The sequence below is a fragment of the Microchirus variegatus genome (assembly GCF_963457635.1).
Source record: "Microchirus variegatus genome assembly, chromosome: 11".
NCBI classification, from domain to species: Eukaryota; Metazoa; Chordata; class Actinopteri; order Pleuronectiformes; family Soleidae; genus Microchirus; species Microchirus variegatus.
Window position 1 is genome coordinate 16,635,244 of NC_139812.1, and position 15,270 is coordinate 16,650,513.

A 15,270-nucleotide genomic window follows, 5' to 3' on the forward strand; every position below is an offset into this window, starting at 1 on the left:
GCAGCTACATTAAAATAAATTGAATGTGTCACTTTCTGCTGTTTTCTTGTGTGCGTACTATTTAAAATGTTGCCTCCAAGGCGTTGAACTTAGAGTGGGTTAGCACAGCTGACACACCTGCGGCCTCAGAATAAAAAATTGCTGTTTTACTGTGCATATGGAAAAACCTCCTGGTATCCTGGTATTGTCTTTGACGGTGTTTTCCTGCTGTGTTGGCCATCTGCAAATTAGCCCCATAAACCTTCCCTTTTTATATACAATCCAGGGAGAAAACAATTATCTGCTTGTCAGAGAAAGGTTTGTGAGTTATTCCTCATTCAGCGAAACCTGCTGCCAAACTGGTTTTTCTTAAGGAAAGCATTTAAGTATTTATATAGCACTTTTCTAGTCTTGATGACCACGAAAAGTGCTCAACGCTACAGTTTTGTCCTTCACACATTAATACGGTGCATTTATGTGCAGCGCTTCTTGTCACACATCTTCATTCACACCCTGACGACATAGCCATCACGGAGCAACTCGTGGTTAAGTGTCTTGTTCGAGGACACATCGGCATGTAGACTAGAGAAGCTGGGGTTCAAACCCCAACCTTCTGGTTGGAAGATGACTGAGCCACTCTTAAGTTCTTAAGGTGAGAATGTAAGTAAAGGTAAATAAAGTTTCACAGTAACACAAAAGTGCTAGTGGTCTTGGTGCCTTGGTAACTGGTAAATTGAACATTATCCATTACGTTGCTTCCCTGCTTGTGATACAAAAATGGCTTCTTTATACATTTTATAATCTCATTTTATCAAAGACCTCTTAACTTAAATGTGCCCTTTGTCCCTATATAGCCTCTGATACCACCAATATACCTAGTTCACAATCAGCAGCAGGCACAATGAGGGTTCATCCCAACTGGCACATTTTGCAGTGTATAGAGCTCCGGTTGCCGACGTCGCACAACCAAGGTAACGTTCTTTGGCAGGAAACAACACCTCTATAGACGTATATACCGGACAACACATAAATCAGACAATATGTCAGACAACTCGTCTCTTTTGTTGGCTGTTTTTTGGTCATAAAAATTGAAAAATGGCAGCTGTTGTGTCCCAGGATGCCAAAACAGTGACTCACAGGGAGCAGGAGAAGAACTAGAACTAGATCACCAAGAACTGGTCTGCACAACAACATTAACACAGCAATTATTTACATGTTGTTGGTAGACTCCAGAGTTGAATGCTTGTCACAAAGCCAGATTATGACCATTTGTTCCCCTCCAGGCTCTTGTAAGCGTTCAGTGACTCACTGGAGTAAGATGAATAGAAGTTCATCAGGAAGTTGAAGGTGTTAGGATCCTGCAGGTCCAGAATAATGTCCTCGCTGGCTTTCTCCAAACTCGTAAAAAAGCGTCCGGTGGCATTAGAAGAATCAGTTTCACTTTTGTGATATATCAGTCCATCGCCATGAAGTGCGAAGTGAACAGGTTGTTGAATCCAGCACCGGTCTGGTTAATTTTTTACTACATCTTAGGCTACCAACAAGGCAGGTTATTGAAACCGAGTCCCATGATTTCTCTTTGTAAACATACACTCGATAAAAGATCCCGGCCTACTGTACTGCCGTGCAATCTTTACCTCATTCCATTCAGTCAGCGCTACAGAATAAATGTCACGCTTCAATGAACAGGCTTTATCTTTGCCTTTGCTTTTTTCTTTTGCATGTGTTTTCAAAAAACAGGATAATAGCCAAATTGCTGCCATCTCTTTCCTTATTGTCATTTTGGCTCAACACACTCTGTCCTAATCCTGTGAAATCTGACAACTCCTTGCACATCAAAAGACGTGCGTTTTGTCAGGCAGCGGGAGTAGATGTTATTCTGAATCCCTGCACAGGAAGAGATGTCAATGAGATTCGATGGGTTCATCCTAGTTAGAACAAGCGTCTGTTGCCTTCAACACTTCAAATCTTTCTTCCTTGTAACAAGTGCTTGAAATGGGAAAGAATAAGTCCCAGTTCCCTTATCCATCCATCAGGCATGCATGTTGATATTTCAAAAACGATTAAACACTAAATTATGATGACTATTATTTCTCATAATTATTATTATGAGAAAATAAAAGATACCAGAAGATGTTAGTGATGTTCACAACATCTATTGTTTTGTAGGTTAGAGGGCAAGCAGAAAAGTATTGTATATGTAAATGATGGGTATTCTGTTGTCCTCCAACCTAGAAATTGATCACTTTGATTCTTCAAAATGTAAATGATGTCCTTAGTTCGCCTGTTAACATTATGATACATATTTATAAAAAGGTGCAACTGGATTGGGAAAGCAGTTAACGTGAACGTCGAGTATCAGTGGTGCTGGAATGGAAATGCATTTACTGTAGCTATACATAGGTAGCTCAGGTATGTAATATAAATAGAACTATGTTGGAGAAATAAAACTTTAATACTGCTGACCATCATATGTACCTGTAATATTCAGTGGCAGTATCATATACATAGAAAGTCATCCTTAGACAAAACGGCTTACTCTATTTGGTGCAAGATTCCATTTCAACAGAGACAAATGACAGGCCCATAAAACTTTGATTGATGTTTTTGGCTAGAGTCACGCTACAGGCTTAACTTGTCGTCACTGCTGAGCTGCACTGTGAATGTCATGCTGGTCTACAGACAGAATCTGAATAAAAATTTTTTTTTTCCTTTGGACTTCAACCTGAGGAGACACTGTGTGCAGACACCCATCATCCATGTACCCATATTTTTTCAGCAGTAGACCGTGGTGCTTTTTTTGGTACCTGGTTCCAAGCGAGCTGAGCTGAAAGTAAAATGTCACATTAACAGGCTGGACTGCCGGCCACTGACTGGCAGACAGCGTCATCATTAGAAGAGTCCGACACAAGAATCTAACCGAACTGTAGATCAGTTAAAAAGACTTTAAAAATCCTGAAACATGTGCTAATCTCCTAAGCAAGGGACTGAAAGAAGAAACCAAGTGGGGGTGAGGCTGAAAGGAGCTTGACATGCATGCAAATTAAACCAGAGATGGCCTAATACTAACAAGCTGAACAGGGGTGTTTTGCCCCCATAGCTTAGCAAAGGTGGACACGCTTCATTCAATAAATCGATTCCCCACCAGTGCTTGTATACTGGGCCAAGGACAGTAATCCAACTGAATGTTGTAGTGGAGCTACAACCACAGCTGGACTTAACTGTGCGTGGAAATGTACCATGTCCCTCTCAGGTGACCATAACAACCCACATTCACATCTTGAACCAAGTGAAACTAACAACCTGAAACTCGGTCAGAAGTGGCCAACCTGCTTTGTTCGACATAACGACTCTCAAGACGGGTGTCCACCGTACAGGGACTTTAATATCTAGATTTGTCCACCACTTAGTCTGAACTGAAGAAGCCTCTTAGATGAGACGTCTTCAACTTAACCAAAGACCAATAACCAATTCGAGTCGCCCTACAGCGAACTCCTGAATTCAACATCATATTTTTCTGCCAGAGCTTTTCCTTTCTTTCATCATTTTCCTTTTATTTATCCTCGCAGTTACCAATATGCAATCTGGCAATATCCTTGAAGAATTGAGGAACAGTATGTGATTTGAGCATTAATATATATATATATTTTAGGACTTTTCTTAATATGTGTGATTTATGACTCATTTGTTTTGGCCCAAGTAATGCGCTCAAGCTGGAGTACCTGTCACTGATGGTCATCTGTTCCAATTGGTCCAGCTTGAGAATAGATTGAGTATTAATCATGCAGCCAAGCGATTCATGTGTTACCTTTTGCTTCTTTGCGATGGTGAACCAACCATACCTGGCACTGTTCGAGTCATTTTTACTTTCAAACAGTCGGGAACAGATCTGCAGTTTTGGGTTACTTCGTTTGGGAATCTGCCCGTACTGATTGTAAGCCATATTTTACAGAATAAAAGCAACATTTAGCTGTAGCACAGTAAATTAATATGGCTATTCATGTAACTTTTTTTTGCTTTAGTAAATGGTCCTTACTATTCACTGACGCAAACAATGATTGCTTTGTAGTCATCGCACTCATGCAGAGGCCAAGTCCTTCATCTCTTCTCTGACGCGTGTTCACTCTCTCTTTCTCTCACATGCTTGAGTTTCCTCTCCCTCACACCCACGCTCATACTCTCCACAGTGCCGCTGATCATCATCTCCGTCTCCTTGGAGGGTGTCTGTCTCTTGTATGACGCAAAGCAAAAGGGACATTCCTTATAAAATCTGGTGTATTCATTACCCCGCCGGTTGTTTCAGTATCATTTGTATCCTTCTTTTTTCTTCTTCTTCATATTCAATTCATGCTTGTTTACAGGGTCTTACCCCCTCAATGGCTGGATGGAAAAGCAATGGCTTTCAAAGTGCAATAAAGTCGGCAGCGTTTGTTGTGACATCCCAGTGCTTTCCTGATTACCAACAACAGCAGCACTGTTATGGGGTTGCTTTTTCTGCCCTGCTAACCTTTATTTGGGTAACACCTGGGCCGATAAATCAGAAAAATAGCTGTGTGGTGATGAATGTAGGACTTTTTTGGGGGGGCCCATAACCCGGCTCTTGCAGTCCCTGAGTCGCTTGGGGATGGATCTGCATTGTTGCTATATTCCATTATAAATGAAGGCGGTTTTCGGCCCACCTATTCCTCTCTGCTGCAGCGGCAGATGCTCAGCTGTCAGCCCCACTCTCTGCTCGCGCCTCCTTCGTGACCCGATTTGTGTGCATCCCACACGAGCAAACAATAAATAGTATAGTATAGTGCCAGTATGCGTCACATTCGTGCACGGGTGGGCGTCCACCTTTCCCAGGTGATTAATGATCACGGCGGAAACTGACCGTGCAACCCTCTCTCGCTTTGTCTGCCTTAAATTGGTTTGTCACTGCTTGGCTGCATGGCTCATGTAATTTCTTTGTCCAGCCCTGCAGCAAACCACACGTGCACACACAATCCAATGAAGACGTGTCCTTAAAAGGAAGCTGATCGTTGGGTTCACTGGGAATGTGACTGGGTCCATGATGTGATTAGTGTGAATCCTTCATGCTGCCTCTACCTGAATGGGTTATTCTTTCGCTGTCTGAGATTCTATCTTTTCAGGTCTGTCAGGGATTCCCCTGCAATTAGATCACTTCTTCTTAAGAATAGATGATTATCATTAGGGCAGCAGCCGCCCACCCCCCCTCTGTGTCCTGCATGTGCAGGCACTGAGTACTAGAATGTGCCTAATGTGTTGGAAATTTCATTTTACACATCATCCATTCTATTGGTGGTCAGTGAATGCCTGCAGCTTCCCCATGTTCGCCTACTCTTACCCCTCACTGCAAATACAGAGAGGGTGACGGAGCAAAGCAGGAAGAAGAGCTGAGAGCGGAAGATTAGGGGATTGTGAGAAATGGCCAGATCATAATGTGAATAACTAAAGTTTTAAGTGTCGCTCACTGACTTTGGTGCAAATCCTTCCGAAGGTGCAGTTTTGCTGCCCTCATATTTTTACAGTCCCCACGGACAACGGCACCTCACATAAAGTGCACAGAGAGAATGTAGACAATGGACTCGATATGGACATGCAATATTAAATAGCTCGTACGTTTGAACATCCAGTATGTGAGGACAAGATGATGTGACGTACGCCTGCTCCTCACTCTCAGCAGGATGCCCTCCATTTACCATCTGCTGTTGTAGTTAAAGCGCTCAAATGGCTCAAATTTGTCCGCAATTATTACTCAGCAGCTTCCAAATCCACTGGGCACCTCCGTCATGTCACTTCTCTCACTAGACTGGACGTGCAGAAATGGAGAGCTTTGGTTACCCACATTTGCTGATGGTTGGTTCATTTCATTTGCCACTCTACTATCAGCTGCAAATGAAAAAACACCATCAGTTACATTCAGTTTTACCTAAGTGGTGAGAGCTGCTCATGTCATCACCAATAAGAATCCAAACAATTTGGCCAGGGCCATGTTGACGTTTTCCATCATTTGCAACTAGTCTCCTGTTGGACGACACCAGCAACGATTGAGACCATTGACTCCGACAGAAAATGTTAGCTGACATTATAAATTAAGTGGGAAATGGGCTCATTTTCCCATGGACTTTCATTCAAACAGTTATTTCTGCAACCAGCAGTCACCCCCTAGTGGATATTCATTATATTGTAACTTCAGGATTGGCTTCAGGGAGACAACTGCAAGACCTTTTTTTAATTATTATTATCTGTAAATGGTTTTCAGATAAAAACTCATTTGTATGGATGCAGCCTGAGGTGATTGTTAAACCCTTGCTGAAGAATCAGAATGATATAGTTCTATTTATTAATTTTGTTTTATTTATTACTAACACCCTATGTATGCTATAGGTATAATGGAGCAATTTCTGTCCAAGATGATTTAGTTGTCAAGTTTGAAATATGATATGAGGGAGAAATTTTGAATTAGTTTTCTTGGCTTATGCACATAGTGATTTCCGTTGTACTTACACTCCTGATAAAGCAGGTTTTATCTTTGGATGATTGAACTCCTAGTCATTTATTGTGCAGGTTATGAGGTGTTTGATATTCCCTCGCTCTTGATCTGTCAGGTATTAAGATTTGAGTCTATGTTTATTTGTTGGACTTTTACCCGACTGTGACTTAATCAGCAAACTTGTCAATAATAGCCTCGACTAACTAGACATTACATTAATGTTTCCGTGTTGGGAACTGTTTTCATAATCAAATCGGGGATAATAAGCTCATGAGTAGATGTGCTGAAAACACACAGTCTGATGCCACCGTTGCAGAGCACACCCAGAGGCCTATTCAGTTGCACAATCTTACACAGCGGTCCACTTAACTTAGCATCTGTGACATCTAAGATAAAACATTAGCCAATCTATGCTGTGAGATGTCTTGCATAAAGAGACATCTGAGTCCTCTGGCGTTTTTTTGCTGATGAGTCGTTTCCTGTAATTAAAGCTGAGGACTGCGTCGGTTCAGGCATCAGAAAATGTGCAGAGGTGACGGAACGCTGGTGTCTGGCCTAGAGTTAATGTAAAACAATACAGTATACACTCGGGCGGCAAACACGGCAGAGTACCGACACATGGCGCACGGTAGATGAAGTGCCGGTGTGATTGGATTTACCTGATAACACTGCAAGCTGTGCACCAGGCACGGTTTTGATGCGTCTGTGATGCGAGTTAGGTTGGTGCGAGAGCAGCAGTGAGCTCATAGTACACCCTGCTATAAGTCAGCTAGTAAATCAATACATGACAGACCACTGGTTATTTATTTTCTCACTGTGATGAGGAATATGAAACACTTTTCTGCGAGTCCCCCCGAATGTGTCACATATAACGTGACTGAACCTTTGATGCACGCAATATCATCTTGGGAAAAAAAAAGCCATTGAGTCTATTCTGAAGCAGCTGTGCACATTTCAAATCAGTTTTACTGTACAAACCATCATCAGGGGAAGGTTAAAGTAGAAATGGAGGCTTGTATCTGCTACATTTCCTCGCTCTGTCTGGATCTTCATTTGATATCAAACAGTAACAAAATGATTATTCCTATTTTGGCAATCGACTAGGTTTACTTTATAATTTTACATTTTTAAATATTTCAGACAGCAACTGACAATAGCAGTTAAAAGTGATAATCAGCCTGAAATGCATTCACTTTTGAGTTTGTGGTCTTCTCATACAGCATTGTATCCTCTTAGACTTCCTTTTTTTTTTTAGGAAGTTGTAACCATTGTAACCATCTTACAATGGTTAATGTTGTCACAATATTGCTGTACTGTATACTTTTATAATAACTATTAATCGTGTCATAAAGACTTTGGAGCTAATAGCTGTTAACAATTCATCCCCCAACTCTGATATGAGCTATTCAGAATTACATGTCTCACTCTAGGCTGTGCAGTGTATGCTTGAAGATGTACTTTGCTGCAGGCTTGGTGACAACATCCAAAGATTGACTTACTTGCATTGCTCTTGCATTGGCAGCAGACACATCTTATCACCTCTTTGTTGCTTTTTTTTGTTTAAACCAACAGAAAAGGTGTTTTTAGTCGGGGACTTAACCAACTGTGGCCATTTGTGTCAGGATAATAAAGTAGTGTACTTTGTGTGTATGTGTGTGTGTTCTGTATGGTCGTACTCCAGTATTGCAGTATCTACAGAGAGCAGCTGTCTTTTCCTTGTGGCAATCTAATCAACCGAAAGAGAAGGATCCTCCCCTCAGTGGACCTCAGGCCTGGTGCAGCAAAGAGATCAGAGCCACTTCCTTAAGAAACAAATAAGGTGCCACACATGGTGGGATATGTTAATTCAAATTTTAAATGACACACCACTTTGTGTGTCTGGAGGGTAAAGGCTGGGCTCACCTGTCCTCACTCAAACAGAGGACACTTCATTGCTTCACGAGTCTATTTTTGGTTAGTATTCTACTGTAGAAGTCATGTGTTAGTAGATATCCGTATGCGATTTCTTACCCGTTTTTTATACTACTTATTGACCCATAATACCATTTTCTGTAACTGTTTTGCTGCATTTTGAATTAATTGTCAGAATGAAAATGAGTCAGTTCGGTTACTTGGCTTAGCTTCAGTAAATATCCCACTTCACACTGTCAACAATCCCATGCATGCTGTTCCTCCTCCACAGTAACAGATCAGAGGATTCAGATCCTCTTGGCCGTTCATTGGCACGGTTTGTAGTCGCCGCAGTCTTGAACGCAGACGGAACCCTTATATGTGTCCATGCATGTCTGACTTGTCATTGATAAGAAGCAAGGCATATTTGTACTGCGTCATATTATCTGAGTACCAAGGTCCATTGCCTATCTGAGTACACAGTGTTTGAAAGTCTTCCAGAGCTTCATTGCTTGTTCTTTTGTAGGACTACGAGTGTCCAGCTGCTCAAATTGGACCCCGTGTGGTTATAATAGTCTGCTCCAGTTTGTTGTGAAAAGACAGTGTCAGAATAAGTCTGCAAACGTGTACTTCTTTTGAAAGTAACTGTCCTTCGTGTTCCCTTTCTGTGTTTGCATTTGCAGAAACAGTGGAGTAAAAAAAAAAAAAAAAAGGTCACAAGTGTTGGTTATAATTGCAGCTCTGCACCATCGCTAACCCTTGAGCCTTTTTGGTCCTCGGTGTGCATACTGAAAAGTAAAGATTTCACATTTATCAACTGATTCTTGTAGAAAGATATATGCCTATGTGTTTCTACTGGCAACAACTCAAATTGCCATGATCCAAGCCATATCCTCGCTTGTGATGTGATTAACCAAAGCTGAAAATCATTAAAGGAAAGTTAATTGTGTGTGAAACAACATGCTGAGGAAAAAGGTAAGCTGACACCTCTTCATAGATCAGAATCCTGATAGCAGAAAATACTCGGCAGAATCGTTAAAGAATTACAGCTTCTCACGCTGGCCGTCTTATTATGGACTGTTGTGTTTATTGGTATCGATTATGCAAAGCCTACATTCGGTAGCAGCACGGTGGCTCAGTTGTGGTTAGATCTGTTGTGTCACAGCTGTGATCCACCAGCTACATGGAGCCTCTCTCTTCATGCCCACATGGGTCTGAAAACACAGATGTGCTGAACTGGTGACTCTGAAATGTTTAAATATTTTATATTTGAAGGCCCAGCGTGTAAGAATTAGTGACAGCTAATGACTGCAGATTATAACAAACTGGGGAGTCCTCCCATAACCCTTCCCTTTTCCAAGCACGTCGAGGAACGCATACCAGAAAGAATGTTGTTCTTCTACATTTGCATAGTAAGCATGTTCTTTCGGAAGCTTCCATTAAGGCTGATGTGCAAGATGACGGCCTCCATCAAGCAAGACCCTTGCTTGAAGCACATATTTAAAAGGTCATTATAAGGCTATGAAAACCAAGTTTTTATTTTTATTTTAAAACCTTTATACACTATCCAAACATACTTATGGGTAGTATATTCAATGTATGCCAATAAACTCCGCTGAATGTTATGCACTAGACCTTTATACAGGTTGTCACGACAGTTGTCCTACTGTAAGTGTGCCCACTCAATGGGTGAGGTATGCATTTAGCACAATGTAAAGATGCAGCATATCTTCATTTATCGTTGCCAATAAAAACACATTGGCTTTAAGAGTTTATTCTCAATGAAACTACTACCTTGGAATGACATTGGCAGAAGGTTCCTGGGAAACCACTGACTGCACTGAACCATGAAGTAGTGCAGTCCATTGCCCTCTATCAAACAATGTGGCATTTTCATATTCAGGTTTTAACATGTTGATGACTCACTTAGTTGTAGTGGGTGGATGTGGTCACCTTTGTACAGAGGCAGCAGCTCCTCCTGCCAGTTAAGTTTACCAACCACTAGCTGTAGCGTCATGTTCAATCTTCTCTGGACATAAAATGTGAAAGTGTTCAGTTAATTAGAGATAAACTCTTCATTAATCCTCCATGGGGGGAATTCACATTGTCCAGCAGCTCTTGACAGGTAGGTATAAAAACAGACAAGTATAAAACAAACAAAACAGATAAATAGTACAAAGCAGATTACAACACTGCTCAGATCCGGCAATCGTGAGCCGAACCACAACCCCGTCAGCCGTATTTCAGTTCAGTGACTGTGTCAGACAGAGTTTGTGCTCCGGTCATGCAGGAAGTACTGAACTACTCTTTTTAATTAACTGATTGCAATGATTCAGTCCACCGAAAAAAACAACAGCTTTCTTTGCCCGTTGTCACTAGATTGCGTGTGTGTCATCACGGCAGCTTCGTGCAGCCGTGCTATGACGACACAGCCCACGTTGAGGAAGTACTACTGTACCAAACGGAGTAGAGTAGAGCTGAGCCGAGCTTCAACTGTGTAGTGGAAAAGCACTATGACTGTTTTCATTTGTCACTGTTGACTCTTAAATGTGCTGGTGAAGGAGAAGAGTTTTGAAAAAATGTCATCCTCACACCTCACCTCTAAAGTCAATTTTATAGACTGCTGACCGTAGGTTTGTAAATACAGATCTTGTATGGTTACATTGTCTTTGATCAGATTCCCCCCCTGAAGCTAAACAAGTCCACATACTTGGCCCCAATATGAATAGTTAGCGCGATACTCTGGTTGTTGTTCAGTCAAGGTACACGCAGTGTTTATAATTATCCATCCCACTTTGTCTCCATCTAATCTTTCCGCAGTGCTGGTAGGCAGAGAACATCTGAGTGCCTGCCTGCGCTGACTTTAAAGGTGAAAGTATTTTAGTCATTCCAGTGTCCTGTGGCTGCACACACACACACACACATACACACACTTTTGTCACTTTACCCTCAACAATCAGTTCGCAAGAGAAAGTGCAGTAGTGGATAATGGGGAAAAAATAATTCACAGCTAAATCTTGCTTTAGGTGTGGAGCCTCTGCAGCTCTTTCATCTGCGATTGACAGCAGCAGCAGCAGAGACTTCCTCCCTCGTTTCCCCCAGAGCACACAGGAAATCCACACACTACAGACACAGCTATGACCACACGGCAACGTTTGCATTGCAGTGCAGAGGATGCAAATAGAAGATAAAACACAATGACCACTTTCATGTCTTGCTGTTGTACTGATGGTTTTGATGGTGGCTGTTCTGCAAATCACGTGAGGTTTGCAGAACAATTTTGCATAGGGATCCGCTGTGGCGTCCCCTAAAGGGAGTAATTAGCCTTTGCTACTTGATCTAAAGACGATGTTGCCCAACTTGACATTTTTTCTGTTTGTGTCTTCTCCTCCTCAGCAGGACGTACTGTCTGCTCCTTTCACCCGTCAGACTGTCAGGAGAGCACATGGCCTACGGTCAGCAGCCCACTGCACACTCTTCACCCAACCTCCCACTGCCCTGTCTCCACAGGTTAGTGTTTGTGTATCTGACAGGAAGTTGAAATAATAAATCTCGTCTGATTGTTCTACGTTGATTTCTGTGTTTGTACGTCGGACGTGTGTATGTATAATTTGAAATTGTTTCAGTTATCAAATGGATATTGTTCTAATTCATTGTTGGCACTCGGTGTACCTGCACAATTGTAATCTCTAAGAACCTGCCAGCTTTACCCAACACTTTTAGAGGAACAATCATGAATTAATTCCTTGTTATTTTATAACGTGCCGATTTAATAAATCAGTGATAAAAAAAAAAAACACATTCAATGCACAACATTTTCCGTTGGCAGCTTAGATGCGTTTTTGGAATGATGTTGACTAACAACCACCTGTCATCCAAATCTCAATAATCCCTCTGCCACTTCCTGTTTTGAATAGGACTGGTCTGTTGTTTCTATTGTTCTCAGTTTTACCAGTTATTAATATGCAAGAGAATGCTTTGAAGGTTGATGAGGTCACTGGAGGCCAGTGTTCTGATAAAGCCATTACAAGGCAAAATCTATTCAAATGTATTCATGAAGCCCACTGTTCAATGGTAACCTCCCCACCACGGCCGCCGCTGCCTTGATTTAGTGCCGTTTACATGGAGCGGTGTGCACTGCCATATGAAGCCTGTTCCCTGCTCAAGCTTAATAAAGCCTGTGTGTTGGCGCGTTGACAAATATGTATTTTAATTGTAATCGCAGATATTTTTTTGCAAATGCAATGTTATGTCCTAAAAACCAAGCTTTGGTGTGAAAGAAAACCTATCAAAAACATATACCGAAGTCATTTCACCACAACTGTTGTTGCATAATAAGTTTTCTAAATTCCATATTATTAGTCTACTTGTACTATATCAAATTTCTCAAAGTGGGACTAACAAACCCATATAATGCGTTTGGGAGTCAAATTACTACTGTGTGTTAATTTGTGGCACTTTTCCACTATACAGTTGTACCATGGCTCGGCACGGCACGGCTCAAACACCAAACAGCAGTTCATTTCTGTGTACTTAGTCATTAGAATCAGTTCAGTAGAAAGATTCGTTCAGAACTAAACTAAAATGCCGCGGAACGGGTTGTGATTTTGCTCACAATCGCCGCTCCTCTGTTAAATGTTAAGATTTTAGAAATGTCCTTGCTAAATGTTGTAGATAAATGCATATTTTCAGAATTTTTAAGTGTTTTTAACTGATCTACAGCACAGCATTGTTTAGTTTGATCCTTGTGTCGGACACCACACTCGTGAATCTTCCAGTGAGGACACTTGCAGCTCGCTTGGAAACTCGTCAGAGCAGATACTAATAAAAGTACAAAGTACCAGGAACTATCCCTAATGGAAAAGCAAAAAAAAAGATTCAAGCTGTGCTACAATTGTATATTGGAAAAGCACCATTGGACTGAAATTGGCCGCTCTCTGCGTACACCACGCAGTTCCAATCCCCTGTCTTCGAACTGATCCATAACAGAAAAGTCCATGAGGGAAAAAACATGGTGAAATCCAGGATTATGCTTTTTTTTTTTTCAACTGATGAGGAGACCGTGTTTATTCTCTGCCACCTAAAATGAATTGGATATTCTAGAGCTCATGCTGGAAATAGCTCACAAAATGCTAACAACTATCCGCCTTACGTCTTACTGCATCACCACCTTGTCTAGAGCAGACAGACACACTCTATTCAATAAGTTAGTGTTTGTATAGTAGGCAGGCATAGTGGAGCTACAAGTATTTAATTGTGCATGGAAACAAACCGCATCTTGTGGAATGTCTTGCTTATCATTTCGGCACACATGCTATCAGATTAGTGCAGCCACGCGGCCTGCATGAGGCTTTTACTTGACGACTTGACAAAGGCAAGGCTGAAATGTAACAGCAGCAACTACACAATCTGTATGAACACCAGAGGTGTGTAAGATGCAAGCGAACAGGCACGCAGCTGTCTGAGTCTCACAAAGTATCATTATATACTCAATTGACTGGCAGGTGTTTGATTCACTTGTCGGGTGCTGGGGGCTTTCAGATGGAAATTTGATGTCAGACAAAATTAAGGATGAATTTGTGTCACTTATGTGTCTGTTGCTGGGCTCAGTAGTGTGACATCACAGCCTTACCAACTTCTTCCTCAGTTATTACTTTGATCCGCTGTTGCCATCTGTGTTTGGATCACATCACAATGACTTTTGTCTTTGTCTTCCTGCAGTGTTGCGTTGCAACAGATTCGTGAGGTCGTGTCTGTTGTTTTCCAGCTCACAAGGACTGCAGCGATTATTCGATTCATTGATTATTTACCGATTACTAACTTAATCTTCAACTATTTTGATAATCGGTTAATCGAAGTGTTTTTCTCATGAATTAAAACAAGCTTCCTGATGTTTCAGCTTTTTAAATGTGAATATTTTCTGGGAGAACATCGCCATTTCCAAGTCTGAGTAACACAGATTATTTATATAGCTCACATGGAAGTTGTGGTACCTTTACAAGTAACATTCTTATCCCAGGATTATCCCCGGGATGCATTTATGTCTTAGTCCATTTTTGGCCTTTACAGCAGCAGCTGACATGGTTGTGATCATGTGATTTTGACTGAGTGTTCTGGAACAGCTGCTCGATCATTGCTGCTATTTTTAGGGGTGGTACGCATTGGAACACATTACTGACTGTATATAAAGTAAAAGGTCCACCAGTCGGTGTCTTTACGTGTACTTGTGAATGTTTCCTACATGGTGTGTCTTGGAGATTAGCACTAGGCAGTCGCAACATTCTCAGAACATGGTGTCACGTTGGTGTCCTTCCGATGGAACATAACAACCAGTCGTGAGATCTGGCAGTTCTTCACTTCTCATCTCTGCCACTTTGTCCTTCATCTCTCCCAAACTTGTGTTTGTCAAACCACAAGTCTTTGCACTTGGTATTCCTGTGAGTAAAGTCCAGCTAGAATCCAATAGAGATGCATTATGTTAAAAAGATCAGCTCAAGGTTAAGTGTGTATATTTTTCACCGGGAAATGCGCTTGGCTACCCAACAAGCTTGCTAGGGATGAAAATTTTATGATGAGAACAGGATATTTGTTCCTTGAGTGCCTGCAGTCCTTCTGCCGTGCATTAGCTCATCTCCTCTTCCTCCTAGATGTGTGCATTTCTTTGGTGCCGTGCATCGTAGCGATTGTATGTTCTTTGCGATTTGATTGTGTTGCTGCATGTGCCTTTTTATGTGTCATTGGGCTACATGAAATGGAGAAGGCCAGGCGTGCGTTTGCACAGGGTGGGGGGTGGTTGTACAATGAAAAATGAGCAGAGGCTTCCCCCTCGGACTGTGTTTACATTTCACTGCAGCGAGCCTCTCGGTACGCCGTTGGGGGGAAGGAAGGTTGGGGAAGAAGGA

The 15,270-nt window shown here is 41.7% G+C and overlaps 1 protein-coding gene across 3 annotated transcripts in view; it reads left to right on the forward strand.

Moving 5' to 3' along the window:
- Nucleotides 1-15,270, forward strand: part of mcu (mitochondrial calcium uniporter) — a gene marked incomplete at its 5' end in the record, with an annotated part of 56,611 nt that overhangs the window by 16,244 nt on the left and 25,097 nt on the right. Inside the window, one exon of one of the 3 annotated variants that reach the window (XM_083897172.1) lies at nt 11,806-11,890. In XM_083897172.1, coding sequence (XP_083753298.1) covers nt 11,806-11,890 — 85 coding nt within the window. Of the gene's footprint in view, nt 1-11,764; nt 11,891-15,270 lie in introns of all 3 variants that reach the window. The other 2 variants (XM_083897170.1, XM_083897171.1) reach the window with 2 other exon arrangements.